Genomic DNA, 19,555 nt, shown 5'->3' with positions numbered 1-19,555 from the left:
GAAGGTACTCCAGGATGAGGGAGCGTGCCCAAGGAGGACAAACGTGGAAAAAGCCTGTCCCTGAGAGCAGGGTCCAGACTTGATGGAGAAGGTCTGACTATAGACCACTGGGCAGTGGAGAAGTTGCCCAGCCAGAGCTGGTCACCAGTCACAGAGCAGCGGGCAACAGGCCCTGGAAAGATGGTCCCCGGGCTGGGTTCTGAGGCACTGAGACGTGCACCCCCTCCCCACTGGTGTCCCCACCACCCTGCACCGCCAACAGACCCCACAGAAGGAAGAAGAAAGAGAACAAACACAACACTCCCAGATGAGGGTGGGAAGGTGTCACCTTCCTGCCATGACCCTCCAGCCTCCTGCTGTTGAAGTTCAACACTGTGGCAACTGCAAAAGAGAAATGCTTAGGATGTCCAGTTCATTGAGGTAAAGCGGATACAAAGCTGAAGCTGAGACGCAATCAATTGACAACTAGCACAGAAATATCTTTACCATCTCAGCATATTTTTCTCAGCATGGATCCAAGGACAGAAGTTATAAAGAAAAAGATGAGGTCAGACTCGACTACACAAAACAGGCAACTTTGGCAAAGCAAAGGGAGACATTAAAAGAATTAAGACAACTCTGCAGCATAACAGAGTTGATGTTCTTAAATATACAAGGCTCTTATAACTTAACAAAATATTTGCAAATAATGCAATTATACCGATTGGCATTTGAGCAAAAGTACGCAACCTATGGAAACACAAAACACATAGAAGGATGGTCAATAGCAGTCTCATCGGTAACTGTAGAAGTGCAAGTTAACAAGGGCACGTGGCAGGCGCTTGATAAATGCTTGCTGAATGAATCATGTTCGTGTATCAGATTTCCTAAATTTAAAAATATGATTAAAACTCAGTATTGGCCAGAGTGGAAGGAGGCATTCTCAAACAACATGGACGAGAGTGTAAATTAACTGCAATTTTCTGAATGGTAACTTGTAAATGTATGAAAAGCCATTCAAATGTGCAAGAAATTCACCCAGAGATTCCACCTCAGAAAATTGGTTAGGTATGTCAAGAAATACGTACAAATATATTCATTGCCATATTGCTTATAATGCAAAAACAAAAAGATACATTCATCAATAAAGGATAGGTAAATAAATTATGCTACAGACACATGCTGGCCTACTACACAGTTGTTAAAAAGAACAGTAAAGGTGTGTGTACCAGCATGAAAAGTGGCCTAAAATTTAGTACGTAATGACTCTGGTGCAGACAGTGTGTGAATTTGATTCCATTTTACCTGAAAAATCATGGGTAGGTTAATGAATAACTATACTTATATTTGTGTATGTGTGCATAAAAATATATACAACAAATATGACAGCCTCTGGGTGGAATCACAACGGGCTTTCATTCTCACTCTCTCCTTTACATATTTCTGTAATGTCTGGACCTCATTATAAGAACTATTATTTTTACCAAAACAATATTCATTTTAAAAGTCAAGCAACATAGAAATATTCAAAAACTAAATGTTTGCAACATCTCATCACCCACAAACTCGAAGGTGAAAAACCATTTCCCATATTTATTTATAGGGAGCTAGAAGTATAAACAGACACAAGACTATATTATAGTTATTATTTTAAACTAAAACTTACCCTAGGGGAGACATATCCTATGCATATTTAACTTTCTTGCATTTAGTTTATACAATTTCAACCATACATACTTAGCAAAGAGGGAGGGAAGAACAGAAAAAGAAGAAAGGAAGAGAAACCGTCCAGGCGGCTGCCCATGCCCTCGCTCAGGCAGCACGGCGCCTGCCCGCATGGGATGGGGGACCCGGTCTCCCGTCTGCTCGGTTGCTCCCGCTCTCCTGAGTCTCTCAGGAGCATTTTGCTGCCTGCCTGTGATTCCACTCTTTAAAGATATCCATTTTGTCTTCAAAATGGGCCTTAGGTCAAGCCTGGTACTCAACCAAAGAAACTGCCCGCATTTCTTTTAGCAGAAAAAAACACCCCAACTAGTTATGTTGATTTATTGATAGACGATAGACTAGTTTCCAACATGCCGAGGCTGGCCAATGGAAATAAAATGTGGGCTATTGTATGCAATTCAAAATTTTCCACTAGCCACACTAGAAGAAAGTGAAAATAAACAGGTGAAAGTAATTCGAATGGTGTTTTATTTAACCCAATGTATCCAAAATATTATAAACTTAATACGTACACAATATTAAAAAGTACTAGCGAGATATTTTATATTCCTTTTATTCTTACTAAGTCTCTGCAATTCAGTTGTGTATTTTGCACTTACAGCACATCTAAGTTGGAGCATTCAATTTCATTGGAAATATTTGATCTATATTTGGATTTCACAATAGCTAGAGTTGAAAGCATAGCTACTTATATTCGAGTTGTTTCTAAGTCGTTTAAGCATACTTAAAATGACTCCAGTAACTGAATCAAGTTTAAGTTTTTGAATCTATATCTAAATAAATTAAAATTAAATACAACTTAAAATTCAGTTCTTCAGGGGCCGGCCCGGTGGCGCAGTGGTGAAGTGAGCACGTTCTGCTTCGGCGGCCCAGGGTTCGCCAGTTCGGATCCTAAGAATGGACATGGCACCGTGTGGCAAGCCATGCTGTGGTAGGCATCCCACATATAAAGTAGAGGAAGACGGGCACGGATGTTAGCTCAGGGCCAAGCTTCCTCAGCAAAAAGAGGAGGACTGGCAGTAGTTAGCTCAGGGCTAATCTTCCTCAAAACAAAACAAAACAAAACAAAATAAAATAAAACTCAGTTCTTCAGTCTCACTAGCCATGCTTCAAGTCTATGCCACTTGGCTTTTAAGACCAATGAAAACACTTTTAAGATCAATTGGCAGGTTTTAAGCCAGAGCTGTTGTTACATTTACATTTTAAAAAGATCCTCTGGCTGCTGGACAGGAAAAGTTGAGAGACTGTGACACTGCTTTAAGCAAGAGAGTGTGGATGAGGTGGTAGGGGTGGAAAAGGAAAGAAGGGGAGGCGCTCAAGACATATTTGGAGGTAGAGCCCCCAGGAGTTGCAGATGGTTGTAAGTGGGCGTAGAGAGGGTGTTGACCCCTGGGTGCTGAGCCACTGGATAGACACTGGGGTCCTTCAGAGAGACAGAGAACCCTGTTGGGGGTGAGTGGGGTAACGGGTGTCGGGGAGACTCAGGAACTTCATTTGGGGCATAAATGGAGGCAACTTGTAGAGATCCAAGCAGAGATGCAGACTAAGCTGTGGGATTTATGAGTCTTGGCTGCAGGAGAGCTCAGGACCAGGGACATGAATTTAGGAATCGTCAACATATAAATAGTATTTGAAGGCATGGGACTCATGAGAAAGAAAGTACAAAGAAGAATAGAAGACCTAGGACCCAGGCACGGGGTCCTCCACAATTTGGAGGCCGGACAGGAGAGTTGTAGAGTCACAGAGCCCAGGAGAACAGTGTTTCAAAAAGGAGCCAACAGTCAACCCGAAGAATGCTCCTGAAAGATAAGATTAGGATAGAGAACTGATCGCAGGTTTGGCGAACGTGAAGGCCTGTGATGGATTTGACCACAGCTACTCCCGGGAGTGCTGGGATGGCTGCCCAGTGAGCATGGGCTGAGGGAGGAATGCGAGGCTATATAAACTCTCCGAAGGCAGGCTATGAAGGCAGGCAGAGAGATGGGCAGCAGCTGGAATGGTACGCATGGAAAAGGGAGCTGTCGTCCTAGGTACACCATCACCGGAAGTGGTATGATACCTCAGCAGATTTGCCTGCTGGCAGGATTAATCCATTCAGTGGGTGGAGAAGTCCCCAATTACTGAGCACCTTGCTTATTGGATATTTAGATTTCCCTCCAGTGAACGGTCTGTTCACATCCTTTGCCCATTTTCTTTTGTTGTTCCTCTTTTTCTTGTTGATTTGTGGAAGTTCTCTACATGCTTTATATGAATCCTTTATTTGTCAAATGACTCGCAAACAATTTCCTTCCATCTGTAGCTCATCTTTCACTTTATTTCTGGTGCCCTTTGTCAAAATGAAGTTACGAGTTACAATATAGTCAAATCTGTCCACATTTGTGACACATCTGTGTCTTGTGCGTCTGGTTAAGAAATGCTTCACTGCCTTGACGTCAAGAAGATGGCCTGCTATGTTCTCATCTAAACCCTTTTCACTTTTGCTCTCACGTTACATCTACTCCGCCTGGAACAGATTGTGAGTGTGGTGTGAGCTGGAGCCCTGACTTAGCCTCTTTCCTGCCCCCTCCATGGAGGCAGGTGGGAGTAGAGCAGGTCCAGTCAAGAGGAAGACGATGAGAACAGCTCTCATCTCGGGTCCGTGTGCTGGTTCCTGGTTATTCTCTATAGGGTGCCAAGTCCTCCTCAGTTTACCCAAACCTTCTGTTGAGTGTGGCTCAAAGTGACAGACTGCTCTCTGCTGTGCTTTGGAGAATGAAGAGGAAGGGACCAGGGGAGGGCAGTGTCTCCGGCCAAAGGGCAGCATGCTGTCGCTCCAGCAGCCCCGTGGACCACAGCGCCCGGAAGGGCCCATCTCCCCAGGTGCCATCCGTCCCAGGAGCAGGGCAGCCTGGGAGACCTCACAGCAGGTGGTGTGCACTCCGAGTGACGCCAGTTTCTGACAGCAGGGCCCTGGAGGCATTTACCGTTGTAATTTAGCCTTCAAGCAAAACGAAACATCCAACAGCAACACCTCACACCAGGAAGGACTGGTAACTGAAGACTTTGTGAACAGCTGGTGGGGGGGTAAATATTAAAGGGACTTCAGAGAACGATCTGAAAGTCCTTTCCACAGCCACAACCTCATCTGACCCTGCCAAGAACCGCCTTGCTAAGGCAGGGTTATTTTTGGCTTCCTTTAATGAATGAAGAGGCTAAGCCAGAGAGGCCGAGGAACGCTCCCTTCCGCAAGGGAGACCCGTTATTCTTTCCTAATACGTCACCCTGTCCTCAGAAACGGAGAAAGGGGGGAGGCTGGCACGCCTGGCCCACCACGCAGGAGCGGGGCCGGCGCTGTGCTCTCCGCCCCCCTGCTGGCAGCTTCCCCCTAAACTCCGAGGTCACCTACAGACACAGCTCCCACGTTTGAAGGACTGGGAAGGGGGTGCTGGGATAAAGAGGCCCTCACCGTTTGTCTTCCAGGGAGAGCCGGCTTGGGAGCTGTGCTCTCCCCCGGCCCCCCGGGCACCTCTGGGTTCCTGGCCCAGCCTGGCCTCTCCAGCCACCTCTGCCCTCCGGCCTTTCTCAGAGGCCCCTCTGTTGGACACGAGGGGCAGGCATGCTTTAATTTGACAACCTAATCCTGTTAATCCATCAGAGGGTGGAAATTGTGTTATCCTCGGTAACAGAGATTCCCTGAGGATCAAAGCTCTTGTTTCTGGAAGGTTCTTAAGGAATAAACTCAACAGTGGGAATTTCAGGAAGGGTGGGGAAAATGTGATCAACGTCACTGGCACCAGGTACCTGGGTCTGGTCCAGCAGGCAAGCGTGGTCAGCAGCCTCGGCCGGAAGACTGTGGCTCCGTCTGGAGTGAAGCCAGCCTCAGGGTGGCAACAAGGGACTTCCCGGCCTGCCCCGTGGAGGGAGGGCCCCTGAAGCCCGTTTAATAATAGCCATGACTCCCTAGGGACTTTTCTCTCTGGTAATAACATTGAGAAATTAAGGAGTCAGCTAAAACATTTTAAATGACTGTGTGGTTGCACACAGTTAAAGGTCAAGGGGCCAGGTGACCACCCGAGGCCATCCTCAGGGTCAGCAGGGCAGGCCAAGCCGGGCTGCCTCTGTCTGTAGGGTGGCAGGCACTGGACCAGCCCGCTGTTTCCTTTTTCTTCTTCACACCTCTCACCCCTCCATCCCCGACGATTCTGCTGTCACAGGTCCGCTTCTGAGTAGAACACAGGGTCTTTTTGTTTCTATTTTATTTGAAGGGTTGTGCTTGTAAAGTATTGGGCAATACATATGTTGGTCTCGCCCCCGGTTCCTGGCACAGAGCTCCTAATCCCTATAAATTCCTAAGTGATAAGAACACCAGGAGCCTCTCTTGTTCTAACCTTTGACCCTGTCCCTGGCACAGAGCTCCTAAACTCTCGTAAATTCCTACCTGGTAAGAGCACTAGGAGTGTCTTATTCTAATGAGGCAAATCTGGGGGGCTCCTGGATGGCTCTTGGAAGGGGCGGTCACCAGACCAAGGCATGATTAGAAGCTTGGGATTTTCAGCCCCATCCCCCACTCCTCCAGAAAGGGCAGAGGGGCTGGAAATGCAGTTAGTAATCCATCGTGCCTACGTGAGGAAGCCTCCATAAAAATCCCAATAACAGGGAGTTCGGGGAGCTTCCAAGTGGGTGAACGCATGCACACCTGGAGTGCGACGCACCCCAGCTCCTCAAGGACAGAAGCTCCTGCACTCGGGACCCTCCCAGACCTCGCCCTGTGTGTCTCCTCATCTGGCTGTTCGTCTGTGTCCTTTGTCACGTCCTTTGGTAAACCGGTCAACGTAAGGAAGTGCTTCCCTGAGTTCTGTGAGCCACTCTAGAAAATTGGTCAAACCTGCAGAGGGGCCGTGGGAGCCTCAGATTTACAGCCAGTTGGTCCGAAGCACAGGTGACAAACTGGGCTTTCAGCTGACGTCTGCAGGCGGAGGGAGAGGCAGATCTGTGGGACTGAGCCCTTAACCTGTGGGGTCTGATGCTAACTCCAGATAGACACTGTCAGAACTGAGTTAGGTTGCAGGATGCCCAGCTGGTGTCGCAGAGAACTGCTTGGCTTGGGGAAACCTCCACACATTTGGTGACCAGAAGGTCGGAAGCAAAGTGTTCTCTGTGGAGGTAAAGGAGACTCACCGAGAAGAAACACAGGAGGAAGAACGGGGTTGTTCCCTGCACGAGAAGGAAGAAAACCTGGGGTTTTTTCCATTATAGTGCTAATCACGTTTTAAACAAGATAGAAGTAAGACAGAGGGCAGTCGGGAAGATTCCAGAATCTTGCTGTTCTTTATAATTGAGCCCTCTTGTCCATAGCAGCTCCCCGCTTTCTGAAAAGGAGCTGAGAAAAGCAGAGACGGAGAGAGAGACAAAGAGGGAGAGATGGAGAGAGACGGAGACAAACGGACGGAGAAAAAGTTGAAAAGAGAGAGAGAGAAACAGAGACAGGGAGGGAGAGAGAGGGAGAGACAAAGAGGGATGGAGAGACAGAGACAGAAAGACAGAAATGGAGAGACAGACAGAGATGGAGGGAGTGAAAGACATCCATCCATTACTTTACTCAACAGAACACCTGACACCCTACTTGGAAGTATTTTCAGAGCAACCTCTCGGACCGGCCTGGGGGGCTCCCTGTCAGAGCAGAGAGAGGCCACCCCTGAAGACAGCGTCTTTTCCCACTTGGAGCCGCCGGAAGCAAACTCATGGCATGCTCCTGATCGACAAGAGATCTATGCAACGCGGAGAGGCAGCCTCAGACCACGCCTCTTCACAGTCAAGATTTTTATTTCTTTCATGATTAAAAATGAGTAACGTTTGCTCGTTGGGTTCTTAAAAGTTCTCATTTGGGAGTGAGAGGAAACTAAAGTGCTGGACATCCGGGAACTCTCCTCCTGGAACCGCCTAAAGGCAAGCACGCTCGGGCTGTGGGGAGGGTCAGGGCCGTGAAAGGGAAGTAGGCGGAGCCGGCGCCTGGAGCGGGTCTGGGCGGCCGCCGGCGCGGGAGGGGTTGGAGGATGGAGTAGGGTTCTGGGGCTGTCCTAACAGAGGACCGCCAACGGGGGCTTACGCAACGGGAATCCCTTCTCCCGCAGTCTGGAGGCAGAAGTCCATGATGCGGGTGTGGACAGGCTGAGGCCCTCGGAGGCGAGCGAGCGTCTGCTCCAGGCTCTCCCCAGCTCCTGGTGCGGCTGGTGAACCGACCGTTCCTTAGCTTGTACCCGATCTGCGCTCGTCTTCCCATGGCATTCTCCTTGTGTGTCTCTCTGTGTCCAAATGTCCCCTTTTTATAAGGACACCAGTCATATGGGGTTAGGGGCCCACCCTATTCCAGAATGACCTTTGACTAGTTACATCTGCAACGACCCCATTTCCAAATAAGGTCACATTCTGAGGTACTGGGGGGTTAGGATTTCAACATCTGAATTTTGGGGGTGACAAATTGAAATGGCAAGCAATAGGATATATTGGAGAATATGAGGAAGCCATTTGGTATAAACCTCATTCGGCCTGACTTTGTTTTTTCCAAAAGGGCCCAGCTGTGGCCATTGAACATGCATTGTATATCTGCTTAGACATTTTGAGATAAAGGTGCAACTTCCCTCCCTCTCCCAACGTTGGCATCTCCTTAAAGATTAAGCATCTTTCCTTAGGCTGGGAACTGATTGCAGTGCTCATCTGTGACCGCCCAGCTCGAGGCAACAGACCTGCCACCCTGCGGGGTTCACTGAGACAGCAGACCTATTTGCTGTTTCCATCAGTCGCTGTGCTGACAGAGAAGCCTCATGACTATAGTGAAAGGGACATTTCAATCATATGTGAAACATGCTCTTTGAGGGTATATAATCACCCAGTATACTTCTTTGGAGTGCTCTGTTCCTTTGTGGAAAGACTCTCCCAGGTTATAATCCTCAGATTTTAGCTCAGAATAAACTCACCCAAATTTTCATTTATAGATTGGTTATGGATTATTTTCGTCGACAGGGGGAACACAATTCAGCCCAAAGCAGAGGGAGTGTGTGCTGGGGACAAGATGGGGCAAGCCTCCAGCAGAGGCAACCTTGGTTTCAAGGACTGACTGGACAGCTCGTGTAGGGGCATGACAAGCCGGTTCAGGGAGCTGGGCAGGCCCCAGCTGCAGGGGCACCAACAGGCCCAGGAATGGATTTAGGACTTCGCTCCCCAGGAGCAATTTCCTAAGCGAGGTGTGAGCACCACCAACAGTGGGGGCCGATTTGGGAAACACTTGAACAAACTCTGCCTTGTGTATTTGTTTAAATGGGCAGGGAGAAATCGAGACTAGCACCATAAACTCATTGATGTTTTGTTAATGAAGAGGGCCTGAGTAAAGCTGGTATGTTTTTAAGAAAATGAACGTATTTTAAGAAAAATATTAATAGCACAGATCCTATGTGGATACAAAAATCCACATGGAGGTGGTATCTGAACCACTTTAGTTTGAGAAGTTGTTTATTGACTGAATGTTTGTGTCTCCCCCCAAATTCATACCAATATGATGCTCTTTGGAGCTGAGGCCTTTTGGAGCTGATTAGGTTTCGATAAGATCATGAGAGTGGGCCCCATGGTGGGATTAGTGTCCTTATAAGAAGAGACTCAATTGGCAGCCCAGGGCTCTCGGGTTTGGATCCTGGGCGAGGACATGGCACTGCTCATCAGGACATGCTGAGGTAGCGTCCCACGTAGCACAGCCAGAAGGACCTACGACTAGAATATACAGCTATGTACCGGGGGATTTGGGGGAGAAGAAAAAGAAAAAAAAGATTGGCAACAGATGTTAGCTCAGGTGTCAATCTTAAAAGAAAAAAAAGAAGAAGTTAAAAAAAAAAAAAAGAGACTCCACAGACAGATGGCTCCTTCTCCGCCGAGTGAGGATCAACCAAGAGGGGGCTGTCTCTGGAGCAGGAAGAGGGCTCTCACCAGGACCCGACCATGCCGGCACCCCGATCTCGGCCTTCAGCCTCCGGAACTGTGGCACCCAATCTGTGGGACTTTCTGATGGCAGGCTGAATGGACCAAGACACTGTCTTACATCCGATTTTAAGCAGATTTGCCTTCTTAAAAGATGGATGTGGCAGCATGGTGGGAGATGGATGGGAGGGGAGAAGGGGCAGAGAGGAGAGCGGGAAGGCTCTGGTCCCACTTTTGGGCCCGGGTGAGGGCACCATCAGAGCAGGCTCGTCTGCCCCAGAGTCAGCTGCAAGTGGGATCTGCCTGTCCTTGTAGGTCCCACCTTCTCCCCTTACCTGGCACAACAGCAAAGCCCCTCGCTGTCCTACACTTTCAGGAATTAAGGGCAGCTTCTAGTGTGGTATATAACCTGGGACCCTGCCTTCCTCTCCAGCTTCATCTCCCACGACACACCAATCACTGTCCTGACAGCACTCAGAGGAGGCCCGCCAATGTCCACCACGTGAGAGGACACTTTCGTCCTTTCAGCTGAGCGCTGCCCACTGGATCAGTTCCTCACACAACACAATCCTTTTTTGGAAAACACAATGCCAATGCTAAGCACAGCGTTTTGTTTTTAATATATTGACTTTTGAGCAAATGCATGAAATACATGATTTCATGTATTTGAATCATATCTTCAAGTAGCCAAGTTTGCTTATGTTAAAGAAACAAATTATTATTCAAACCATTAAAGAAAAAGCTATTCAATGACACCTGTTAAAGCATGGTAAGGCAGACTTCATTCAAGGGGGGGCCTTTGCGATGGGCACAGCGACCACTGCAATGAGTAAGACCCCGTTTTTTCTTGCAGTACGGGAGAGAGATTGGACTCAGCTCTGAATGCCTCAGTGAGAATTCATAGCCAAGGAGCAGGGTGGGTGTTGGTGGATGGAAAATTACTAAGAGGAGACATCAGGGTCAGCTAAACGTCAGGGGTTCTGGCTAAACCAACCTACCAGGATTCTTGCGGAAGGCAGGCCAAGAGGAGCAGATGTCACCTGGGGTTGGTGAGAGACAAGGAATCCCACTAGATATGGAGGGTAATCAGATATGGGGGACGTGGGATACTAGCGAAACCAACTTCGAAGGATTCTTGCTAAAATTGGACAATGCAGAGACAGACACACAAGTTGAAAAGGCAAGGCCCAGGTGAAATTCAGAGAGCCTGAGTACACTCTGGTGAAGGAAGGAATCTTTGTCAATTAATTATGGTGGCTTTGTCAAATAAAAAGACAAAGGCTGCGTTATGAATCTGCATTTTTTCCCCCTAGAGCTGTTTAGAAACAAGAGTCCTAAAGAAAATCTGCAATTTAATAATTATAAGAGTTGGGCAAAACTTGGGACCAGCCAATCAGAACACTGGCATTTGGGGACACTCACCAGACTCCCCCTTAGAATTCTCATAGTCACAGTTATCATGTGGCATGTTGTAGGGATGCATCGTCATATATTTGCTGGTTTATTTCTGTATAGCTACCTAAATGTGTATACAGTCAAAGTAACCCTAAAAAACACAGTCATCTTAATTGAGGAAGGATGTACTCTAAGTATCCTATCATTGTAACCTATTTTATTTTCCTAGGCCTTAAGACTCTTTATGCAAATAAATCCCAAGGTTAAAAAAATCTAACAGTGGGTTGGAAACTAGGTCTGGATATTATTCTAAGCTCTGCCATAGGCGCCCAGTTTGTCCTTGGGCAAGTTCCTTAGCTTATCTGTGTCTCAGTTTCATCATTCCCAGAATGCAAGGTAAGAAAGAGTGATCCTCTCTCGTTATTATGGAGGTCAGGGCATGCTTGCACCCTTTTACGAAATGGGACGCCTCTTTCCTAGGAAGGGTGGAAGTCATTATCAGGGTCTATATCTTAAAGAAATAATTCGATTAAAAACAGGATGGTGTATGTAAAGAAAAATGGCTGAATTCTAGAGTGAACCAAGCTTGAAATGAGTTTACAGCATATTTCTCTTACCTTTTTGGTCCAAACAAGAAAGTACTGCTTAAGCTATTGAAATATGCTTTTCTGCCTCATCTAATAAGTTATAAGCTCCTAGACAGAAGACAGATTTTAAGTCTCATTTATATTTCCCATTCATTAGCAATTGCTCGCTGGATTGAAATACTTGCTCCATTCTCTGGCTTACTGTATCTGGAGCATTTCTCAATGTGTTTCATTCATCATTGTACCGCACAAATGTTTGTTGTATGAATGGATGACTCTGTGGTATGTTTATACCATAAGTTAACAATTCCCCTTTGTTAGGCGTTAGGTGTCTAATTTCTTGTTTTATTAACTAACGCTGCAATGTGCTATCTTATGCGTCAACGTTTTCCCAGACACCTGGTTACCTACTTAAAGTTGAATTACTGCGATTTAGAATTGTGTAAAAGAAAAGCAATAAACACAAGGAAAAAGAATATATACAAATAAAACAAATGACATGGTTATAAAAGTACTACAAGATCCATAAACGTTAATAGTGGTTATTCCTCGACAGCGAAATTTTTAATGACTTTCACGTATTACTCATAATCAGAAAAAAAAACTATTTAAAACAACTGAGTCTCGGTCATTGAAAGAGAATTTAGCATTTCCTTGCATGTAGCGATGTTTCTTTCTCAATATTTTCCCTGTCTGTTCTCGGAAACGTGCACTCCACCTCGCCCGACAAGCAGGCGCCCTAATTAGAACAGAAAGCGCGGGAGCTGGTCCCGCGTTCCCCGAAGCGCGCAGCTGTGGTCTCTGATGGTAACTAGCAGCCGTCTCCCGGCAGGCGCCCCATGGCATCAGCTGGGCGAATTACAGGCGCGCGGCCGAAACCTCAAGGGACCCGGCATCTTGCGTGCGGGAGGTGGGGGTCACAAACCCCAAACGTGCGGCTCCGGGGAGCTTTTTACAAAGGGGGAGGGGTTTCTCCCCGGAGCTCTCTGCCACTGGGCTGCCCTCCGCAGGCTGGTCAGGACACTGCCGGACCTGGGGTTTAGGCAGCGGGCGCGGCCGAGAGCCCACCCCACCCGCCAGGCCTGGGAGCCGCCTCAGCCCCGCCCCTTACTCTAGCCTCCCCGGGACCACTCCCGGTCCCAGGCCCGGCCGCTCCAAGCTTCTGCCCCAAGCCTGGCCCCAGCCCCCGCTGCTCCAGGCGTCAGCCGATGCCCGGCTCCGCCAGGCCCGGACCCTGCTGCAGGTCCCGCCCCCTGCTCCCGGGCCCAGCCCTCGCCGCTCCAGGCATCTGCTCCCTGCCCGGCCCCTCCGGGCCCGGTCCCTGCTCCATGTCCCGTCCCTACTCCAGGCCCCGCCCCTGCCCCCTGTTCCTGGCCCCAGCTCCCGCCGCTCCAGGCATCTGCTCCCTGCCCGGCCCCTCCGGGCCCGGTCCCTGCTCCATGTCCCGTCCCTACTCCAGGCCCCGCCCCTGCTCCCGGCCCCAGCCCCCGCCGCTCCAGGCATCTGCTCCCCTGCCTGGCTCCGCTACGCCCCGTCCCCGCTCCCGGCCCCGCCCCCTGTCCCTGGCCCCAACCCTCGCCGCTCCAGGCATCTGCTCCCTGCCGGGTCCCGCCAGGCCTCTTGCCTGCTCCAGGTCCCGCCCCCTCCTCCAGCTCGCGGTCCCTGCTCCCGGCCTCAGCCCCAGCCGACCCGGGCGTCTGCCCAAGCCCGGCTCCTCCAGCCCCGCCCCCCGCTCCTGGCTCCGCCCCCTGACGTCCAGGCCCCGCCCCGCCCCGCCCCCTGTGCGTGCTCGGCTCTGCAGCCGGCGGGACGCGGCGGCGGCGGCGGCGGCGGGGCAGCGGCTCTCCTCTCGCTCCTTTGTGCTGCGGCGGCAGCCTCTCGGGCTCTCGCTCGCGCGTCCTCTCGGCCCGCCAGCCCGCGCCTTCCGGTGACACCATGTCGGCGGCAGGAGCGGGAGCGGGCGCGGAGGCGGGCTTCTCCAGCGAGGAGCTCCTGTCGCTCCGCTTCCCGCTGCACCGCGCCTGCCGCGACGGGGACCTGGCCGCGCTCTGCTCGCTGCTGCAGCAGACGCCGCGCGCCCACCTGGCCGCAGAGGACTCCTTCTACGGCTGGACGCCCGTGCACTGGGCCGCGCACTTCGGCAAGGTGGGCGCGGGCGCTTTAAGGCGCCATTTTCCGCGGCTTTCCTGTGGGGGTCTGGGAAGGTGGGATCTGAGGTGCTGGGGGCGCGGGGCGTGCCGGGAGCGCGGGGCGGAAGCGGGGTCGACGGCGCCCCGAGGGGCCCGGGGCGCATGTGCGGCGCTGCGGGCGCTGGGGGCCCCGAGGGGGCGCGGGGCGTGCCGGGAGCGCGGAGCGGAAGCGGGCCCGGCGGCGCCCTGAGGGGCCTAGGGCGCATGTGCGGCGGCGCTGGTTTCAAACGGGAGCGGCTGCCCGGAGGCGCCGGCTTCCCTGAGGCTCCACCCTGGCCGAGTAGGGCCCGCTTCGGGCACCGCGCCTTGGCGCCTGCCGTCGGACGGGAGTGCGGGTCCACCCACGGCGGCTGCGCGGAGGGCCCCGGGTCCCGCGGCTGGTGTGCGCGGGGCTGAGGAGGAGAGGCCCCGGGGCGGCGCCCCTGAGGGAGGCTGTGGGCCTGCGGGGCCCTGTCCCGCCGTGGGGGGCGCTGTGCGGGGCGCTGCGGGACTGTGAGGGGCACCGCGGGACTGCGGCGGTCGCAAGGCGTCTCCCGCGCGCTGACGTCGACGCGGGCGGCGCGGGCGCGGAGGTCGGGCCGTGCGTGCTGGAAGCGGCCGGCCGCGCGGGCACGACGTCTGCGGGGACGGGCGCGCTGTCGGCCGCAGGCTGAGTGCTGGCCGGTCGGGGGCGGAAGAACCTGAGTAAGTTGCGGAGGCGACTGTGTGCGGTGCGTAGGGACGTTTGGAGAAACGGCGTAAGGGCGTTTGTGTACGACGTTGTGCGCTTCCGACGTTCTTCGCTTGCTGGAGTGTAGTGAAATAGGTGGTGGTGGCGTTAAGAGCGTTTCAGCTGCTGTAGAGGGGTTGGATTGGGTAGATAATTTTCTTGTGGAGCCTCTACGTTCTCCTGTGTGTTTTTTTTTTCAGTTATTTAAGAATTTGAGAACAGAGTGCTACTTTACGTTTTTAGAAGATTAGATAACGTTTTCCTCCTTTGTGCAGTAACTGAGGTTATCTGATCAGGGATCAGTCCTAAGAGGAGGCTCACGATGCGTTTCACAAGTGACTTTAGTGATTGGGATTTACGTGCCCAAACTTCGGGACGCTTAGAAGCGTTCTCCCTCTGAAATGACGGGTTTGGGTTGAGGGAAAGCGGCGGCTTTGCAGAAGCGCCCGCGGGGTGAGGTGCCGTCGGTGGTTCCGGGCAGCCCGCGCGTCTGAGGCCTGGTCCCGGCGGGGCGGCTGCGTGCGGGGCGGCGTCTCGAGTCCGCTCGAGGGGACGGAGGCGGGGGAGCGCGGGCGCCGGTGCCCGGCCCGCCTCGGTGCTGCTCGTTAGGCGGGGCCTGGCTCCAGGCGTCGCTTCTCGGCGTCTGTGTCCGCGTGTGTTCTGGGGAAAGACGCCCTTGTCACAGGCGCGGACACTTGGGGGGGGCGGTGAGCCCTGATCCCCCCGTGCTGGGTGCGAACGACGGTTGTAGGACCGTCTGGGACGTTCTGTAGAGTGTTAAAGCCTCCTCACGGACGGTCGTTTGGAATGTTCGTTTACCAACCGAAGGACGCCTGTAGGGGCTAAAAATCACCGTGACTGCCGTCGAACGCTGAAAGTGGTCGGTTTTCCGTTACGTGCGTCTGATGGCAAAACTCAGCCGCGTTCCGTTTCTGAGAGTCTCGGCTTGTCCCGAGCGTGAGTGGCAGGCCAGCCGTGGAGGCCCGGCGCTGTGGCCGGAGCCGGTGCCGCGGGGTTTCCGGCCGCGCCGTCGCGGGGCTGTGGTCTCGGATGCGGAGGGGCCGCAGAGACATCCTCTGGTCTGTGAGGAGAAGCGGCCGGCGGAAGTGGGCCGGCCCTCGGGCCGCGGCTGCCCCCGGCCCCCGCCTCTGCGCCTTTAAGCCCGCGCGGCTCTGAGGAGCTCCCGACTTCCCGCCTGTGCTCCTGGGGCTGTGCCCGCTGTGCGCAAGTTACCCGAGCTCTTGGGAACTTTGTTCCCGGAGGGCTAGACATCAGGATTTAAATCCTCTAATTATACCTTGCCTTTACAGGCTTTCACGTTGAACCGTGTATTTCCACAGTCCAGACCCAACTTCCTACCTTGAACTCAGAAGTAGCAGAGTTAAGGCCGGGGTGCTCTCCATGTTAAGATAAACCACTGTGGGCGTGCCAAGTGATTTTCATCCTTGTTTCGTTTTTGTTTGATTCGAGACTGTTCCTCTTGTGACTACTACTGGCACTTGGATTTTTCACTCAGGACGTTAATAAAGGCACCGTGTAAAAAGTATACCGAAGTCGTGTCTGTTTGTTAGCTGTCAGTCCTGGATTCAAGTCCCGTGAAGACAGGGGTCATGTTTTAAATGGCTGCACTCCGGACTGTGAGAGTTCGTCTCCCGCAGGTGTTCTTGGCAGCCTTCTGTCCTTTGCAAGGAAAGGCCTGAGTTGCTGAAAGAGGGTGAGGGACTTGGGCTGAGATCAGAGTGTAGCTGTGTGTTCTTCATTTGAGGTCTGTCCTCTGCAAGAGAACTGTTGGCACTTAGAGCTGTTTGACTGACTGCCTCCTGCTTCGGGCGGGGAAGCGGGGCAGCTCGGGATCCAGGATTTGAGGACAGCAGGCCCTCTCCGACAGCGCGTCGCACATGGTAGGCGCTTGCTGAGTACTTGGTGAGTGTGATGAATGCTTTGATCCAGAGGCTTGTGCAGTGTCGGTGCCTGGCTGCAAAGTCTTGTCTTGACTCGCATCTTCCTCGCAGTCACCTGCTAGGCGCGGAGCTCGCTGTGCTCTGGGCTTTTCACATCGGTGGGGGCATTCTCTACAAAGAGTTTGAAAGGCTAAGTGCTGCCCTCTCACTTACGTGACACATCTTTTCCCTAAGAAAGTAATTTGGATGCTGGGCCTCAGCTGAGTATCCAGTGGATGCTGTGTTGCCAAACGGGTGCGTAGTACAGTTGTGCGAGCTGCGGAAACAGTCTTTGAGAAGTTTCCTGTGGCTACACAAGCCTTTTTTAACCCACCAATTACTTTAACATTTTTATTGTTTAGAATAGTGTGTGAAAGTGACAAAATCTAGTTTTGATAGAAGTCTTTGAATAATGCAATCTAATCTTTTCTGATTTTGGCTTTTTCAGTTGTGGGAAAAACAAAATAAATTTGTGTAGTGTCAATCTTTTTAACTTCGTGTCCTATTTACCAACTTTTTTGACAGGGACAAGGAAAAATATTCTTTTAAATGTTTTTTCAAATTTGTATGGGATTGGGAAGGAATGACTGACTGTTCCCCAGGACAGAAAAAAAGTTGGTAACCGAAAAGGCCATGTCTCTGTTACAAAATTTAGGTTATTTGTGTAATTAACAGTATACCGACATTTATGCATGTTTCATTCCCCCCCTGCTCTTTTTGAAGTTGGAATGCTTAATACAGTTGGTGCAAGCTGGAGCCACGCTTGATGTCTCCACCACCCGTTATGCGCAGACCCCAGCCCACATTGCTGCTTTTGGGGGACACCCTCAATGCCTCATCTGGTTGATTCAAGCAGGAGCCAGCATTAACAAACCGGTAAGGGAGTGTGATGGTCGACTTGGTTTGTTTTGTTTTCTTTTTCCACTTATGATTACATGGTGTTGTCTTAAATTGAGGCCTTAATTAGAGTTTGATATATTTATGTATGGGCTAATGGGAATTTGTGTTTATTGAATTATTTGTGGGTAATAGGAGTTTCCCATAGCAGTGCTTTCACCTGTTGTATGACTGGCTGTGACCCGCAGCCATCCAAGGCAATTTGCCCACGGTTACAGCTGCCAACTAAAGAGTATGGCCTTGAGCCCAGGTCTCCTGGCTCCCCTGCTCGCAGCTGCCTTTGCTGCTTTTCCACAGGTGATTGTGAAGACACATCCGTGCTAGCAAAAGAATGGCTCTGACATCGTCTCTGTGGTTAGGTTAGCATCAGCAGATTGACCAATGTGAGTTAATGCTGCTTCAGGTACACGGTGGGGGTGATGACAGATGCAGATAAGTAGCCAAGTGTTGTGAAGGAAGTGACTCTCAGACGCCACATGCAGGGAGTGTGCATTTAAGTGCGCAAACATGAACATGAGAGTGCCAGTTTTTTCATGTAATTTCAGTATTCTTTTCACTTTGGTGGGAAAAAAACACAAGAAGAGTGTTTAGCTTACTGGGAGCTCTCTTCCCTAGACAGACGTTTGGTGTAGAAGACTCCATGGATAGTCTGACTGGAGCAGCCCCAGATTTAGCCCCCTGCCGCGAGGGTGGATTCCTCAGAGGGACTTATGCCTCTGGCTTTGTACCTGTTCTTCATGCCTTTCTACTTTTCTCTTTCACTTTATCCTGTTTTTATATGCTTTTTCCACTGATATCAAGAGACTGCTGTGTGCAGAGGAACTGTTATTTCCGCCTTTCTGCTTTTGTCTTTCCTAACATTCACCCCCGGTCATAACCAGGTATAAAGTAGTTGCAAGCCCCTCTCAGGAAGATAACTCAGCTACCCACCTAAGAAGCAAGTCGTTGAGGAAAGGGGTGTTCAGCAGTGGGTCAGTGGGAAAGGGAAGTGAAGGATCAGAGGGCAGTTTGTTCTCAGTAAAAGACTTGTAGGAGAGAGGACGGACGGGGAGAGCCCTAGATTTTAGGCCTGTTTCTGTTACAAAACTGGAACTCGGGAGGTGGGACAAGTTAGGCTTCCCCTGCTGCCCCTTCCTCTCTTCCTTCAGCCTCCACGCACTGAATCTTTGTGTGTACGTACTTCTCTGCCGCTTTGCGGCTTTTGTCCCTGTGCTCAGAAGTCATGAATGGGCAGCTGTGCACTGTTATTTCACGAGGCATTGCCTGTCTCTCCACTTGTCTCATTCCTGGTCCTGCATCCTTTCCTCCTTTCTCCTGGTAGAGGGCACCTGGCTCAGCCTCTTCATCTCTCTGGCCTTCGGCAAGTCATTTACTTGATCTGTGGCTCAGTCTCCTTATCAATAAACTATGCATAATCCATGAATGGCAGTAATTAATATTTAGTATTAATATGTAATTTAAGTATAGAATATTCTTCTTTTTGTTTTGAGGAAGATCAGCCCTGAGCTAACATCTACTGCCAATCCTCCTCTTTTTGCTGAGGAAGACTGGCCCTCAGCTAACGTGAGTGCCCGTCTTCCTCTACTTTATATGTGGGACGCCTGCCACAGCGTGGTTTGCCAGGCAGTGCCATGTCCACACCCAGGATCCAAACCGGCAAACCCCGGGCTGCCAAAGTGGAACGTGCGCACTTAACCGCTGCACCACTGGGCCAGGCCCTAGAATATTCTTTATGTTAATTTTCATTAAATTGTTACATATCACCTAATTTAGAGAGGTCTAATGAAATTGTCTAACAGTGCTTTTCAGACCTTTTTAAATGTAGAAGCCTCTTTTTAGTATAGTGTTTTGTAGCAACTCAGTATTTTCCACAGAGAAGGTTTGCCACTCTGCCCCTCCCTTCCTCCAAGCTGCTCTGCATGGAAATCTCTGAACCCTGCTCCCAGATCCCACTCTCTCCACGGCCCTCCTGTGTGTAAACTGCCCAGCTGGCTCAACATCCTGAGTCTGCTCACGTACAAGGGGTCGCTTGTGTTTCTTAAGCATGCTGGCGTTGCTCCTGAAAGCGTCTCAGTGCCGTGCTCTCGTGCTGAGCTTCAGTCTGGGTCTCAGATGTCGTCTTGCTCTGTTAGCTAGCAGTTGGACTGCTGTGATGGGCACGCAGTGACCCCTAAGGTCCCAGGAGCCCTT

At 51.0% G+C, this 19,555-nt stretch overlaps 1 protein-coding gene across 2 annotated transcripts in view; it reads left to right on the top strand.

Annotated features, from left to right (window-relative positions):
• Window positions 1-13,361: 13,361 nt before the first annotated feature.
• The window catches only part of ANKRD10 (ankyrin repeat domain 10), a 34,106-nt gene continuing 27,912 nt past the window's right edge, over window positions 13,362-19,555 (top strand). The window contains exons 1-2 of one of the 2 annotated variants that reach the window (XM_070579273.1): window positions 13,362-13,775; window positions 17,192-17,344. In XM_070579273.1, the coding sequence (XP_070435374.1) occupies window positions 13,566-13,775; window positions 17,192-17,344 (363 nt within the window). In that variant the 5' untranslated portion in view covers window positions 13,362-13,565. Of the gene's footprint in view, window positions 13,776-14,577; window positions 16,430-17,191; window positions 17,345-19,555 lie in introns of those variants that run through there. The other variant, XM_008507078.2, reaches the window with a different exon arrangement.

The sequence above is a fragment of the Equus przewalskii genome, chromosome 16 (genome assembly GCF_037783145.1).
Source record: "Equus przewalskii isolate Varuska chromosome 16, EquPr2, whole genome shotgun sequence".
NCBI classification, from domain to species: Eukaryota; Metazoa; Chordata; class Mammalia; order Perissodactyla; family Equidae; genus Equus; species Equus przewalskii.
The sequence above is the reverse complement of the archived record's forward strand: the minus strand, read 5'-3'. Positions and strand labels throughout refer to the sequence as shown.